The sequence below is a fragment of the Crocuta crocuta genome, unplaced genomic scaffold (assembly GCF_008692635.1).
Source record: "Crocuta crocuta isolate KB4526 unplaced genomic scaffold, BGI_CrCroc_1.0 scaffold156, whole genome shotgun sequence".
In the NCBI taxonomy this organism is placed as follows: domain Eukaryota; kingdom Metazoa; phylum Chordata; class Mammalia; order Carnivora; family Hyaenidae; genus Crocuta; species Crocuta crocuta.
In genome coordinates, this window is record NW_027531308.1 from 1,748,763 (window position 1) to 1,764,939 (window position 16,177).

The 16,177-nt window shown below is 42.2% G+C and overlaps 1 protein-coding gene across 1 annotated transcript in view; it reads left to right on the plus strand.

Moving 5' to 3' along the window:
- Positions 1-16,177, plus strand: part of FMN1 (formin 1) — a 286,938-nt gene that overhangs the window by 92,679 nt on the left and 178,082 nt on the right. Inside the window, 3 exon segments of the mRNA XM_077771645.1 lie at positions 190-628; positions 631-862; positions 5,661-5,811. Coding sequence (XP_077627771.1) covers positions 190-628; positions 631-862; positions 5,661-5,811 — 822 coding nt within the window.

Sequence of the window (16,177 nt, forward strand, 5' to 3'; positions counted from 1 at the left end):
AAGTCTTTGGAGAATTCATAAAGTTAAATATATTCCCTGTCGGATTCTGAAAAGAACATCCCTGTGTTTCCCTGTGTTGACATGGCCTGAGCTATGGTGGCGGAGGGATGGTATTGAATTTTTTTTTCATTTCTGGTATATTTGATTTTTATACAATCTTTGCTTTCTTTCCCACTCATCTCTCTACAGGCTCAGTTTGAACTTCAGGCGTTTCATATCCGCGGGGAGCATGCAGTGGCTACAACAAGACTAGAAGAAACCATTGAAAATCTCAAACATGAGATTGAACACCGATGGCGAGGAGGATGTGAGGAGATGAGAGATGCGTGTGTCTCCACTGATGATGACCAACCCCCGAAGACCTACAGAAATGTGTGCATCCAGACAGACAGAGAGACGTTCCTCAAACCCTGTGAAGGGGAAGGCAAGACTGTCAGAAGTAACCAGATAATACCCAAGAAGCTGAATATCTCCTCTTTCAGCCAGCTGTCTCCCCCAAATGACAACAAAGACGTTCATGTACCGCTTCAGGCTATGGAAAGCATCTCACCAAGTCAGCAAAAGTCATCGCCGCCGCCTCCTCCTCCCGCCCCACCCCCCCCAACACCCACTCCCCCCCCCCCCCCCCCCCNGGACCTCCTCCCCCTCCCCCTCCGCCACCACTTCCCAACTCCCTTGCTCTGCCTAACAGTGGGGGACCCCCTCCTGCTCCAACACCACCAGGACTTGCACCTCCACCTCCTCCTGGACTCTTCTTCGGAGTTGGCTCTTCTTCTAGTCAATGTCCTCGGAAGCCAGCCATTGAGCCGAGTTGTCCCATGAAGCCTTTATACTGGACTAGAATCCAAATAAGTGATAAAAGGTAAGCCCAACTCTGCGGGCCCAGTCTCAGCTTGTGAATTCCCAGGATTTTGCACAAATGACATTTTATTCGTACCAGTTGGATATCTGTGTACCCCAACATTCATTCTCAAGTGTGGTTTATAGTGAATACCTTGGATAAACAAGGTTGTAGTGTTTGAGGGAGACAATGTCTGTCTCCACCAGGTCTTATCTGTGATGCTGGGAGAAACCGTGCATGCAATGTCAGATCCTTCTGTAAGATAAAGTTTCCATTTTACAGACTCTTCTTAGGGAAGAGCTCTGGTCTAAGTTAGAGCCTTCTTGCAACATCCCTACAACTAGCAAGTAATCATAAAGATGCTGAGCCTGAACCTATCCTGTAGGTTCACTGAAGGGGTTTAGAATATCTGTCTTGTCTTTAGATGGTATCATCAACCTTATGGTCTGGATACTTAACAGGTACGTGTAATTTTTCAGGTTTTATTAGAAGAACCAGACATAGCTGAGTCATTAGCTCTTTAGGTCAGAAGGGAGTCATAAAATATGAAATCTCTGCTTGACCTCTCATTCCCCTACCTGCTAAATGCCCTCACATCTTCTACCTTGTTGTCCTTCAGAGAGAGTGCCAGTGTGGCACATCTTCCGTTTGTATAGCTTGTTAAGCTGGGTTCTGTAAAGCAGCAAGGAAGGTTGCTTGGACACTTCTATTCAAACATACTTGAATTTAATTTCTTCTGCCTCCTTTCAGAGTCTGTCAAGAGGACAGTGAGAGAGATGTTGAGTTGCTGCTTGACAGTCTCTAGATTTGAAGTTCATCTGTTTATAAAGAACAGCAAATAGAAAACCTATTTTTAAACATAAGTATTTGAACTTATTCCCCAAATCAGTGGGTGGTGGTGAATCTTTCAGTTTATGTAACATTTTGCTTGTGGAAGGCAGTATATTAAACAAAATACCATGAAATTCACAATTATAAAGCAACTGGAAATCACTGTAGGAGGAGTGGGGAATACCTTAAAACTAAGCATGTGGTGAACTAAGTTGATTATGTGCTTCATCTTGGCCCCTTTCCTCTAACCAAAGAATAAGGACCAAGAATTCATGTGTGGGAAATCCTGTTACTTTTTTAAAACATTGATACTTTATTATTTCCCAATGGAATCATTAAAGGGGGACAGGGAGAAGAGATCCTGAAATAGCTCCTAACGATTACCTAAAGTACTATTCTTCCTTTTATTCCTTTTGTCCCATTCAAGACTCAGAGGACATTTCCTAAGAAATAGTTTCCCAGAATATTTATTTCAAGTTTTGTTCCCTTATTAATGTTCTCAAATTAATGTACAGACATTCCAAGGTGATGCATCCCACCTGTCAGCCCTGGGGAAGTGTGTTCTGACAGCACGTGCAGCTGATCCACACCTGCCTCGCTAGCCTGTCTCTCCTCCATTCCCCTCAAGATTTCATAAGCTACCAACATCCCAGACCACAGTGGTGATCTAACAGTACCACTGGGATACGGGCCCCTGGCTCACTATTCAAGATAGGACAAAGTCAAGCTGGAGACAATCATTACGTTTTCCCTCCTTATGTAGTTGGCCATTTTGAGAAAGAAAACAATTCAGTTCTCAAGCCCTTATTAGTTTCACTATAAGTTTAGGGCTTCAGTGTTGAGCAAAATGAAATGTAGGTGAATGTACTGACTTTGCTGCAAGAAGACAGCAACATGGCCACTTCCTGCCCCTCCACACATTTAGTCTCTCTTACCATGGGTCCCTCAAGGTGATTTTGTACCCTCAGAGCATGAGTACTTCTTTTAAACTAAGAGGCTGTAAAGATTCTGTGTAGCATTTTGCTCATGTACAAAACTAAAATTGTTTGGGGTGCCTTGCTTGCAAAGAGAAGAAATGGTATTTTAGTATTTTGTACAACCAGAGGGTAAGCACTTTGTGTAATGGATGCATGACAAATTTTGCTCTTGGTCTTGGTCTTCTGGGGAACCAGGAGTAAAATGTGTTTTTTTTTCTGTTGTATGTGCACTGCCTCTCATCCACCTAGATTGCTTTTCACTACTCGCGTGAACTTTTTTTTTTAATTTTTAATTTTTGAGAGGCAGAGAGAGCTCAGGTGGGGGAGGGGCAGAGAGGGGGGAAGAGAGAGAATCTCAAGTAGCCTCCACGATGCCAGCACAGAGTCCAACGTGGGGCTCAGACTCATGAACCACAAGATCATGACCTGAACTAAAACCAAGAGCCGGACACTCAACCAACCGAACCACTCAGACACCCCAAACATGAGCTGGTTTTGAACTTTTGCCATTTTGCATTCTTTGGTGTCTGTGTTCTTGTTTCTAGAATAGGAAAGAGATGTTTAGTTAAAGGAAAAGAAATCCTCATCTATCTACTTTTTCGGTTTCCTAATAAATGTCAGTCTTCCTTGTGAGTATCTTCCCCTTCTCCCTCCATTTCTCCCTCCTCCTCCAACATTTCCCCCCTCCCCAATCTTTCTTCCTACCTCCTCCTCCTCCTGCCTTCCTCTTCCTCTTCTCTTGAGCTAGAATTGTACATTCAGTGATGGAAAAGGAGTTCACCGTTATAGCAAATGAGATGGTCTATTGTGAGCAAGTCCCTGTTACTCCTCCACCAAATGCCAACTGTCCCCAACTCACTGAGAGGTAGTATTCCAGAGGTCTTCTATTCATTATTGGAAATGCCTTTTCCCATAGAAACGATGTGTAGTAAAAGTGTAGTAAATGGTAGTGAAGTGTACAACCTGTCAAAGCCGGTTTACTCTAGAATAGGAGTGAGTGGCAGCACTAGTCATGCTATCGTGAGCTCAGAGTCCTTGGAGCTGGGGCTAAGCAGTGCAGGTGCACTGATGGGGAAGGGGTGGGGGATGGATGGGTCTGAACAATCTCCCTTATGCATCACACCATCTCCTTCTGCACACCCTCTCCTCATCCTCCCAGAACCTCCCTGGGGCCCAGACCAGCAGCCCTTACCAGGCTGCATGCTCCAAAATCCCTTGGCTCTTTTCAGCCATTGAGATCCCCCTTCCTTAGTGCAGCTAGCGATAAGCCCTTGATGTTAATGGTGTTCCTGTTTCAAATGGGAGTTGAGTGAGTGGCGGGGGGTAGGGGGATGTCTGAGGGGGGAGCACAAGGATGGATGTACTTCATTGGAAAGTTTCTAGCTCTTGGGTGATGATTTTACAGGTATTCACTATACTGTTATATGCTGTACATGTCACATGTATATACTCTTAAATGGTTCAAATATTATATTAGAAAAATTATAAAGTGGAGAGAAGTGAGTCTGGACAGATCATGATGTTCATATTTAACGGGAAAGGTAGACATGTAGCAAAATGTGAACACCCGAGTCTGAGAAGTCCATTTTCCCTCCTGTTTTGAATGTGAAAATTGCCTTTTAGCATCAAAAATTGTATGGACCATCCCATATAATAATAGTTTTTAGTTTTCATTGATGGAGAAAATACACATTAAAAAATATTTGTGAGTACTTACAAATATTCTGGATCATAATATATATTCATATGTTTGAAAAACAGTGTGTAGATGAAACAGTATGTTTGTCTGTCCATGGGTATTAAACATATTTAAAAATAAGAAAGGAGACACTTGGGGGAAAATGTGTTCTAACTAACGGAAGCCTGGTTGGTAACCCCTCTGCGTCCACTCACAGAGGCAGGTTTTCTATACCTGATTTCTTATATCTTCTTCCTTGTCTTTGTTTCAAAACTAGGATGCCCCTGTTATTTGAAGACAAAAAAAAAAAAAAGGCAAAAAACAAAAGCAAAGCCTCCTCCCCATGACTACTTTAGCTGAAATCCCTGTGGGGACTCGTTCAGGAGAGATTTTTTGGTTTGTTTTCATTGTTAATACTGTCACTGGGGTGGACTATTATAAATCAAGTATTTCTAAATGACCTTAGTCTGTTCACAAATGATGGGTCCTGCCCTCAGTTGGCCCAAGCTAATCCTGAAAACCATTTTTAAAAGTATTAGAAGTCCAACAAGAAGGTAAATCTTTACCTTAGGAGAAGGTGAAGAATTTTTTTCTGTTCAAGAATTGTTATTCAGAATCATCCCATTAATGGGGCGCCTGGGTGGCTCAGTCAGTTGAGCATCTGACTCTTGATTTTGGCTCAGGTAGTGATTCCAGGGTCATGGGATCAAGCCCTCCTTTGGGCTCTGTGCTGGGCATGGTCCCTTTCTCTTTCTGTCCCTCTCCCCCTCTCGCTAACTTGCTCGCTCGCTCTCTAAAAAAATAATTTAAAAAAATAATTATAGCATAAATGTGCCAATGGTTATCTTTTTAGCTTGCCATGATGCCCGTTTTTACCCATCATGGAAATGCCACAGACTGAGAGAGAAACACCTTACATGGCCTCAATTATGTGAATCCCAGGATTTCTGGTCCTGCATGTTTTCTCTAGATCTTTCTCTCTTTGATTGCATCTAATGATCATTCAATTTTAGAAATGTGTGTTGGCTATGATGTTCTATGGTATATTTTGACTTTTAAAAAAAAGGTATAGCACAAAAAGCTTTTCTTCCAGTTTTATTAGGATATATATAATACATATAATATATATAATATATTTTATTAGGATATATATATCTTATATATATTAGGATATATATAATATATGTATATTTACACACACAAAGCACACAAATACATATGTATATACACACACATATATATTTTAAATGAGTCAAAGTGAATTAGAGGTTTTATGTATTCTGTTCTCATCTGATTTGATTCTAATATTTAACTTGTCATTTTTTCTTTTAAGCCAAAATGCTACACCAACCTTATGGGATTCCTTAGAAGAACCTGATATTCGGGATACTAGTGAATTTGAGTATTTATTCTCCAAAGACACAACTCAGCAGAAGAAAAAACCTCTGTCAGAGACCTATGAGAAAAAGAATAAGGTCAAAAAGGTAATGGGTGACTATAGTAATTGTATTTTTTGTCATATGTGGGAATTCATTATGTGCTGGTGGTTTGCTATCTCTCTGTTCTCTAAAAATGTTTTTGAAGGTTTTAAGTCACTGATGACAAAAATGAAGTCAGTAGCTAGAGAAATCTGCGCTTATTCTTTCAGTCGTACCTGAATTTTCAAGCTATTTTCTTAATTTAATCTGGACTTTTTTCCAGCTATTCTGTTGAAAAAATACAAAATTTAATTTGTGTTTAGGGAATGTAGTGTGTATGTTATATGGAAAACATCTTACTCATTCATTTACGTATAAATCCATCCATTTCCCAAATGTTTACAGGGAGTGTATTTATGCCAGGTTTTGCTCTAGGCCCATGTGGTCCACTGTTGTAGCCATTAGGCCTATGCGGCTGTTTAAATTTGAGTAGCGCAGTAAGATAAAAATTCAGGCCTTCAGTGGCACTTGCCACTTTCCAGTTTTGTTTTTACGGCTGGCGGCTACCATATAGCACAGATGAAAAACGTTGTCGTTATAAAAAGTTTTATTGGATAGCACAGTCTGGGAAATGTTGGTGAGAAAACCCCAAAGACGCGTGCCCTGTGGCACTTACATTAACAGTCAGCATTACTAACAAAACACTGAACCATGTGGTAGAGCAGGGTAAGGAAGATGGATTTTGGCAGGGTGGGGGCGGGGCTGCAGTGTTAAATGGAGCGCTCAAAATAGTTCTCTTGGAGAAGTTGACTTCTAAGCAAAGACCAGAGGACTTGACGTCAGAGGCCGCCAGCCTTACATCGGACAGCAAGTTCAAGATTCCCCAAGCGATCAGGCAGATGTGAAGCTGAATAGCAGCTGAGCCGTGTACCAGCTGTGCAACCTGGCTCAAAGTTCTTCCTCTCTTTGCCTCCATCCCCTCACTGTAACATGAGATAATGACTCCTCATAGTTTTTGTTATTGTAAGTAGTTATTGTAAGTAGTTGTTAAATGAGGTCATTGATATGTCATGCTCAGCACAGTTCTTGACACAATCATCCCACAACAAATGACGGCTACTCTTGTTACATTACTGTTGAAGTCATTGCCGTGATCTCTCGGCATTAGCGTTTTGATAATAGCATAGATGATGCCGAGGAGACAGTGCAGTACATCTACGGTTCTGCTATTGGTTTGCTCTGTGAGTTTGGGCTGCTTGTCTGTGTTCTCTAAGCCATATTTTTCCTTTTCTTTAAAACAAGATTAACGATCTCTGAGTCTACCTGACCCACAAGGATGTTTTGAAATTGAATCAGAGAGATTTTGAAGGAAATGTTTTGAAAGGTGTAATAATGAATGATATTATCATGAACCCTTTATTCTTAAGTTATAGAGCGGGCTTCATCCATCGGTTCCTATCTCAAGTAACATTATGATTAGGAAATCAGTGTCCCTTACAGGGGAAAATATGACCAATACCTGAATCCAGTTTTCTGTTAATCAAATCAGCTTCTCCCACTGACTTGAATTATGAATGAAAATTGTGATCAGAGTTTTTCACCTGTCAGGTTCATTGGAATTGCGTTTTCATGAGAAAAACGTGACAGAGAAGAGCCTGGGTGGCTTAGTTGGTTATGTCCAACTCTTGATTTTGGCTCAGGTCATGATCTCATGGTTCCTGAGTTTGAGCCCCACGTTGGGCTCTGTGCTGACAATGCGGAGCCTGCTTGGGATCCTCTCCCTCTCCCTCTCCCTCTCTCTCTGCCCTCCTCCCCAACCCATGTGTGTTCCCTCTCTCTCTCTCTCTCTCTCAAAATAAATTAATTAATTTTAAAAAAAGGAAAAATGTGACACTAAAAATAACTAAAAAGCAGACCAACTCTTTTAAGAGGACATATTGCATGAAACATTTCAAAGTTTTCTAATAAAACTATTAGTTACTGGTAAGAAGTCAGCTAATACAATGTATTCGCATGCAGTGAGATTCATACAAGATGGAAATAAGTGTGCTTTAAGGGCCAGCTGGTGTATTAAATCCCATCCATAGACACAGAAGACTACTGCTTCTGTATGAAAGGCCAAAGAAGCAGCTCTGTATTCCAAAGCTAGCCTCGGTTTGCCTCTTCCAGGGAGCCTCTTGTGGTTAACCCAGGAATGCCCCTGAATGTTTTCTTACACAGTATCACATGAACTGACTCGTCCTCTCTTTCTTCCCGGATTGGTCCTACCCCTTCTGTTCCTCCCTCTGGATGCTTGGTAACATGTTATTTACTCATAAAACTAATTATTTCTGTTTTGGTAAATGAGTATTTTTAAAACATCAAAGAATTTGTTTTTTTAAAACATCGAAGCATTTGGTTGTTTATTCTTATTTCTTATCTCATAATTGTTTGCCTATTCAACAGAGGATTTCTACTAAGGCAGTTAGTGCTTGATATGTTTATTTTGCTTCCCTGTCTGAGGGGGGAAATACCCTTCATTTGAACTTTTTAATCTTTCTGAGCAGCGAGGTGGCCGGCATCCCGTAGGATCTGTGCACATGTATAGTCTCCATGTTTCTCGTGAGGTGGAGGCAAGCATGTGCATCGACTGGGCTTTCTGGTCCTGAGACTGGTTGGGGTATCCGGTGCACTGGTGGGTTACATTAGGGCTGAGATTTTAAGTTTTAAACTAAAAAAAATGAGCTGGATCCATGCCAGAAAGCTCTAAGCCTGTCCCTGATGAGCCTTCTCTCTGTGCCCGTGGTCAGATTTCACACATCAAGATGGATTCCTTGGTCTCCTCTGAGAGCCAGGTTTCTTTGTTTGATTGTTTCTCTTAAAATGAAAGTAAAACTAAATCACAGAGGTTTTGAGCAGCTGGGGAGTTTCAGCATCAGAGGCCAGCTTCATCAGCCTAACCACAGCATGATTCCTGCACAAGGTGACCAGGAGGAACACTGGCCAAATCGGTCTTATTTATAGTGATTGGAGGGAGCATATGTTGGAGACTTGAAACTCGAGCATTCTGAATCTTGGCTGTAGGGGCTCAGCCAACATGGAGACCCTCATATGAATACCTCTTAAGTGGAGCCCATCTTCCTTCCACCGTGCGGCTGCATTTCTAGGTCAGGAAGAACAGTCAGAATTTTCCAGATTATGCTGAACTCGAACTCAGATACTGGTTTCTATTTCATCTTCTATAGGAGCATCTGAAGGTCTCATCGCTGGCAGTGGCTATCAGTAAACAGATGCATATACTCTTCAATTGGGCAGGGATTCTGTTCTATAGTATCTTCTAATCTGAAAATTAGAAGGCACCTTACCAGTCATTGAATTCAGTACCCTCATTTGGCACACGAGAAACTGAGGCCTAGGAAGATGACATGACTTCAAGTGTTTGCACACTTATAACTGGGAAGGTATTAATAGTGACAGACACTTGAGAGAATGTACAAGAGCCTCAGGATGTGTCTTCAGTTCCCCTTAATTTAAACATGAGTTTGCCTCATCAACAATGGTCAGATTTTATTGGGATGAATAAGCTGACATCTATAAATGAGAGTAGCCATTATTAAAATCAACAGAATACAGCCACACTTGTACAAATCCAAAGTATTTCCTACATTGTGAAATTATCCCAAGTTTTTTTGTTTCAAAGTCAATCTTTCAGCAGAAAGGCAAACCTTAAAAAAATTTTTTTAAATGTTTTATTTATTTCTGGAAGAGAGAGACAGACAGTGTGAGCAGGAGAGGGTCAGAGAGAGAGGGGGACACAGAATCTGAAACAGTCTCCAGGCTCTGAGCTGGCTATCAGCACAGAGCCCGATGTGGGGCTCGAACCCACAAACCGTGAAATCATAACCTGAGCCGAAGTCGGACACCCAACCGACTGAGCCACCCAGGCGCCCCTGGAAGGTAAATCTTAGACCAAAAAGATGCTTTAGGTATCACTCCAACGACAATATACGTAGATATATTGTTTTCCTTTAACTCTACCAACTATTGTAAATATTAGCTGTAGGGACGGCTGGGTGGCTCGGTCAGTTAAGCACTAGACTTCAGCTCAGGTCATGATCTCACAGTTCATGGGTTCAAGCCCCGTGTTGGGCTCTGTGCTGACACCTCAGCACCTGGAGCCTGATTTGGATTCTGTGTCTCCCTTTCTGTCTGCCCCTCCCCCTCTCGTGCTCTGTTTCTCTCTGTCTCTCAAGAATGAATAAAAATGTTAAATAAATAAATAAATATTAGCTGTAATACAAACACAGATTGTTATTCCATACTCAGGCATGTGCCAACCTCATTTGTGACACCAGACCATCAGACCGTGCTGCCACTTTGACATGGCAGTCACCAAATTGAGAATGGAAGCTGCAAATGTCAGCTCCTTTTAGCACCACCAACACTCAGTACCGGCTCCTATTTATTTTTTTGCCGGGGGGAGGGGGCCCTGATAACCTCAGAGCATATTATTTCACTTTCCCCATAGATTTCCTTTTCTATAAAATGGAGAATAGCAACTCTTTACAGGCTTGTCATGAGGATGAAATGAAATCATGCTTATGAAAGTACTTTATTTCCTAGAACTGTGCATTAGTAGTCTTAGTTTATGAACTAATGAGAACGTTTTATGAAGAAATTCTTGAATGTCATTGATTCCCGAGGTTGTTGAGGAGTCTTAAAACATTAGTACGTCCATTCCTGGTCATCTCTAGACCATTCCTGTTTTCCAGGATTCATAGACTTCTACAACTTCCCTTAATGACACACGCAGACATCTGGTAGTTCATCTTACATTGGTTTGTACAGTCTTTTGCACCGTAGAACAGAGTTTCCACTGTCACTGTGCCATACTTCTACGGTCTCCAAGTTACATTTGTTCCTGGGAAAGGTAGCTCAGCACCTTGACGCAGAGCCAGGAATCTGCCTCCATTGTCTGGGAGTCTTCCTCCTGGTACCTGTTGGGGAAGTTGTTGCTTTGATACACTTTCCAGTTGCTTCCCAAACTCACCCTCCAACTCTCAGAAATCAGCACAGCCTGTCACCGTTCTTCCTCTCTTGAAATGCCACGATCTCACTTTGAATTATAAATAATCTCTGCGCTTCTTCCCTCCTCTGTAGGTTACATAAAATCCTTTCCCTCTGCCTTTTTCATAGAGACTTCTTAAGAATTAATGAGATAAAGGCTATTCCCTGAGCACTTTGGGGTGGCGGAGGGCGGCCGGGGACGGGTTGTGATGGTTCAGCAGACGCTAGTCTGTTGAAACTTCCTGGAGCCAAGAGCCTTCAGTTGTAATTTGGTCACTTTGGCGAGGATCATGGCTGTAATTCTCAACTCCCAGACTTGGTGTCTCAGTTTGGCAGGGAGGGGAGAAGGGTGGAAGAAGAACATTGTTTGGAAGCGCAAACATAAATTTATAGGGTTTTCATAACCTGTTGCCTTCCAAGTTTATATAATTTCAGCTTTTGTATACAGATAATTTCTCTGGGCTGCCTCAGTAAGGTATGTGCATGATTTCCCCCCGAGGAGTGGGGATGATTTGCCAACCCCTTATATTTCTCATGTGTTTGAAAACTGAGCAGTGAGGTTATGGGGTTATCATATGTAGAAATGAGTGAACTATCTTGCCCATGTGTTGATTGCACCAATATATGACCTCGAGGTCATTAGTGCTGTGTCCAGATTCCTTGAGTGATAGCTGGAATGATAAGGGCTTCCCTGTTCTTCAGCTTAATGGCTGCTGACTGGCCAGACCTACCAAAAGCAAACAGGAGCTTCTATTCCATGACAGGCACTCGTTTACAAATGTTCTGCCTTGCAAATTTTATTTGGAAATAAGGTGGCCCAAAAAGTTAAGTTGTACTTTTACTTTATTTACTTATTTAAAAAAAAAAAAAAAAAGGTGACTAGGGCTTGTCAAGTATGGATATCAATGATTCTTTCAGAATGTTAAATCTGAATATTATTCTTGGAGTTCAACTGTATTTCTCTGTTGGCTGTTAAAACAGTAACAATCTGGACTTGTACCTCAAGCCAACTGTAGTATCCTTAGGATGGTCATACCCTGCCCCAACCACAAGAGGGCATCTTAGAATGCCGAGATACAGCGCTAAATTGGCTTCTTGGAACAGGAAGCAGCAGAAGCTATAAGAGAATAACTGCCCCTCAGCACCTCCCTGAGCCATGTTAATTCTCTTCATTGTGGACCCTGAGAGCAAATTATCCACACGATAAGATGACAAGTATTGGGAGCCAAGTCCATATTAGAAATGCTTGTAGGTATTAGCAGAATAGAAACAATTATTTGACATAGTTCCTGTGCTTAGAATGAATGATTGCAGTATAAAAATGCATGAAGTAGCAGACTTAGCCCTTTTGTAACTGATCCTGGAATCACCTCCACAAGACACACACACACACACACACACACAGAATTGTTTAAATCTTCCATATCTAAAGGGAGTGAAGATTTATTTGAATATAGATTTTGTTTTAAAAAACAAAAACATTGGCTATTACAAGATAGGTTATGAGAGAATCATTCTATGTATATGTATTTTAATGTTTATTTATTTTGAGAGGAGGTGGGAAGGGTCAGAGAGAGGCAGAGAGAGAGAATCCCAAGTAGGTTTTCCACTGCCAGCACACAGCCCTGACATGGGGCTTGAACTCACAAATCATGAGATTGTGACCTGATCCAAAACCAAAAAAGTCAGATGCTTAACCAAGTGAGCCATCCAGGAGCCCCTAAATATTTATATTTCTTAAAAGTATCTATCTTTCCTCTTGGTTGAAGAAAGTTTTGAATTCTTACATATATTTTTGTGGACCTCATTCATTTATGCTTAATTGTAAGACTAAGATTGGGATGTAAGCTGGAGCTGGAGCTTGACAGCAATTTAGGGCCGAGTGCCAATGCAGCGACTCCTCTGGCCTCCACTTTGGAGCTAGAAGAATGTGAGGCTATAACAAGGACAGGCAAAGACCTTATATGTGTATTTAAGTCACAAAATCAGGACACTGGGGATGCTTTCTCAGCTAAACTCATAAATGCTTTGCAAAGTGCACACATCTCCAGTATACACCGTGCATACATGTGTTTTCCCAGGCACATGCTTGATAACGGACAGAAATCAGGCTTAGTAATTCCTTGCATTTATGTAATGTCTGTCAAGTGAAGATGACAAAGATTTCAGTAGCGACGATAACAGTTAATGCTAAGTAAGTGGTTTTTGATTAGCGACTGAGCATGTATTAACTTCTTTAAGAATAACAAGCACCTAGTAAGATGGTTACTATTACTATTCCAATTTTGTGGGTGAGTAGGCTTCAGCATAGAGGGATTACCATACTTGCCCAGCATCGCACAACCCTTAAGTGGTAAGGAAATGAATCGAACAACAACCCCAGAGCTTGTGCTCTTAATTATTTGACAAATGGTCTGTTGGTCTAAATTGAACTACAAGTTCTGACTTCAGGTTCACTTGCAGAAGGCTGAGTTTCATTCCCTGGTCATTGTTTAGTGAAGGAAGCACCGGCTTTGCTGTCCATAGACCTGGTTTCTACTTCTGGCTCTGACCTCAACCGACTACTGAATCACGGGCAACATCTTTAAATTTTCTGGGTCTTAGGTCTCATCTGTCAAAAGATGCGAACTTTAATTTGATGAATTACAATGACCTGGTCATGACTTTACTTTCACTTTGCAAATAGGAACACTCAAAACCCACCACTTTGGTTTTACTTATTATTAGAAGATAGACAAGGGAATTACGTGGGAACCAACATCTCCGTGCTCGGACCCAGGCACCGTCTGATAGATCGAGCTGCTTGACACCATCATGCCACGTTATATGAATCATAGATGTGCAGAAGCTCAGGGAATAATTGTCAGTAGCCCCCAATCTTAAGAGACATACATGTCCTAGAGAATTCTTTTAAAATAAAGCAAGTTTCTTTATGTCCTGGGGTATTGAAGGACAGGGAATATGATGGGCAAGACAGCAGTGGGAAGGCACCAGAGATCTTGTCTTAAAGGTAAGTAGATAGCAGTTGCTTTGTGTCCAGTCACGTAACCTCTGTGGCCTTAGTTTCTGTAACTGGTGGGGCATCCATGGTGTAGGTTGTTAAAGATGCTTTCCAGATGCAAACTATTAGATCACATCTGTGTGGGGACCTCTTCACACACATTTTAACACTGAGTGTATACAAGTGTGTGAGTAGAAAGAAATTGCAAATTAGGCCCTTGCTTCATCAATGAGTAACATGGGATATAAGGCAAACCGGCCTCACACCACAGTTTTCTTCCATCAGAGATTCCATGTTTCCCTTCTCGCACTTGTCTCTACTTATCCAAAAATGCATTTGGCAGCATCAACCATGGGTCAAGCTGGCCAGCGCCCATCGGCTGGTGTGGCCCTTCGCCATTCTGTCCTTTTCTGTCTCTCTGAGTTTCCAGGGTCCAGCGTCCAAGCCGTACTTTCAGGTTATATCAGACAAAGCCGTCCACGAGTTTCTCAGGACAGTCTGGCGTGACCCCACTACTATGGCCACACTTTCCATTTTTGATAAAATACCTTCTGGCCCAGAGCTTGATTATAGTTAGGCCTGACCTGATTTCTCTCCAGCTGAGGCTAATTTGCATGGCTGTAAACACAGGGCCTTACAAAGCTCACCAACTGTGATAAAAGCAAAGGAAACCTGAGACCACTAGAAACTCAAAAACCTGCCTGCCTTTCGGTATCTGAGCCTGACTCTGAGTCACGCCTCAGCCCAGGAGGTTGCCAGCGTGCAGCAGCTAAAGCAGTGTTATTCTGATTGATCTGATTAAGGCAGCAAGGTTAGCCATGGTCAATTTACAGAGACAGTATGAGAAGAAATCATGTGTGTAGCCATGTTATGGGTCAGCGAGGCCCCTGCCAGAAGTTATGAAAAGCCACAGCTCTGCCAGGACCATTATCAGATCTCCTGGGTGGGGTACAAATGAGATTGGAAGGTTAGGGGCCCCTCCGGTGGAATGAATGACAAAAGGGATTGGGCTGAGAAGAGCTAGCGAATCATGCTAGCTCCCAGCTAGATGCCTTAGCTGCCAAGCCCCTTACATGTTAGTGGGAGAGCCTGGGAGTTCCCCGGTGCTGCTGCGTTAGGAGGACTGTCCTTAGCGCCTCACTGCAATGGAAAGGAGAGAGTGGAAAGGCTGACTGGAAAAGAACACGAGGCTCTAGGTTGACCCACCGAAACAGCCAGATGGAACCTACTGGGCATTTCCATCCCTTCCTCCACCCAAGAGTGGTTTAATTGGGATCTGGCTCCAGGCTCTGGTTCCTAAATAACCTGAGTTTTAGTGTTTTCATTTTCATTAATTAGCTTTTATGCTAGGTACCGTATTAGTCAATTAGGCATTTTGCATGCGCAAAATATCCTAGGAGGTGAGAAGGGGGTCTTTAAAAATAATTTAGAGCTGCAAGTTCCAGGGGGTTAATTCATGACCTAATTATCACATCACTTTTTACTCCCTTGTAGACTCTAGTACAACTTCCTTAATGTACAGCAAGCACAAAAACTAACTTTAAAACTTTGCTTTCCAGTGGTTATTGCATTCATATTGATTTTGAGGATTTTGGATCCTCTACTCTGGGCGTGGTTCTCTTCTACCCTGTCTAATTTCAGAACACAAATGTTGCTTACAACACTGGAATAAGGTGCATTAATTAACAAAGAAAGATTTATTTAAAATGTAGCCAACTGAAAGCCACATTACTTGAGCTGGGGCTCATTATAGATCACTCTGTACTATAATCATCTTACTAATGGAAAAAATGAGAGATTGAGATGGTTGCTTAGGGAAGAATGTGATTCAGAATGTAGCAACAGAATGTCCAAAGCGTAGGATGTTTAGACTGATTTAGTAAGACCTTGGAGAAACTGGGACCCTGTGACATCTTTTTTGTCTATTATGTATTCTCTTGTGGTGTGGAGATATCCGAACAACTCAGCTCTCAAGGATGGCAGCCATTCATGTGCCACCAAAGGAAGAGGTAAGGGTCTGAGGCTAAAGGTACACGTATGTAGAAGGAGATGGGTACAAACCCCCTGCACTGGTCTGTGAGTCCTGTCAGCTGAGATCTTGGTTTTCGCCCCCAGCCACCAGGAAGCCAGGGGCAAGGCTGTCAGAAGCCTGAACCCTGCCCAGCTGCTTCCTCCAGCACACCCTGCACCGAGAGCCGCAGCTAGTCTGAGGACAGAAGGTGGTAAGGGAGTGGTTCAACCTGGGTCTCTTTCTAAGTCATCACTTTATTCATGGGGCAAGTGCCTTCATCTTTCGAAGGCTACTTTGGACAGTTTCCTCCTCTGTGAACTGAGAATAGTAACAGTACCTCCGCGAAAGGGTGTTTAGCTTTGTGCCTCATGCAC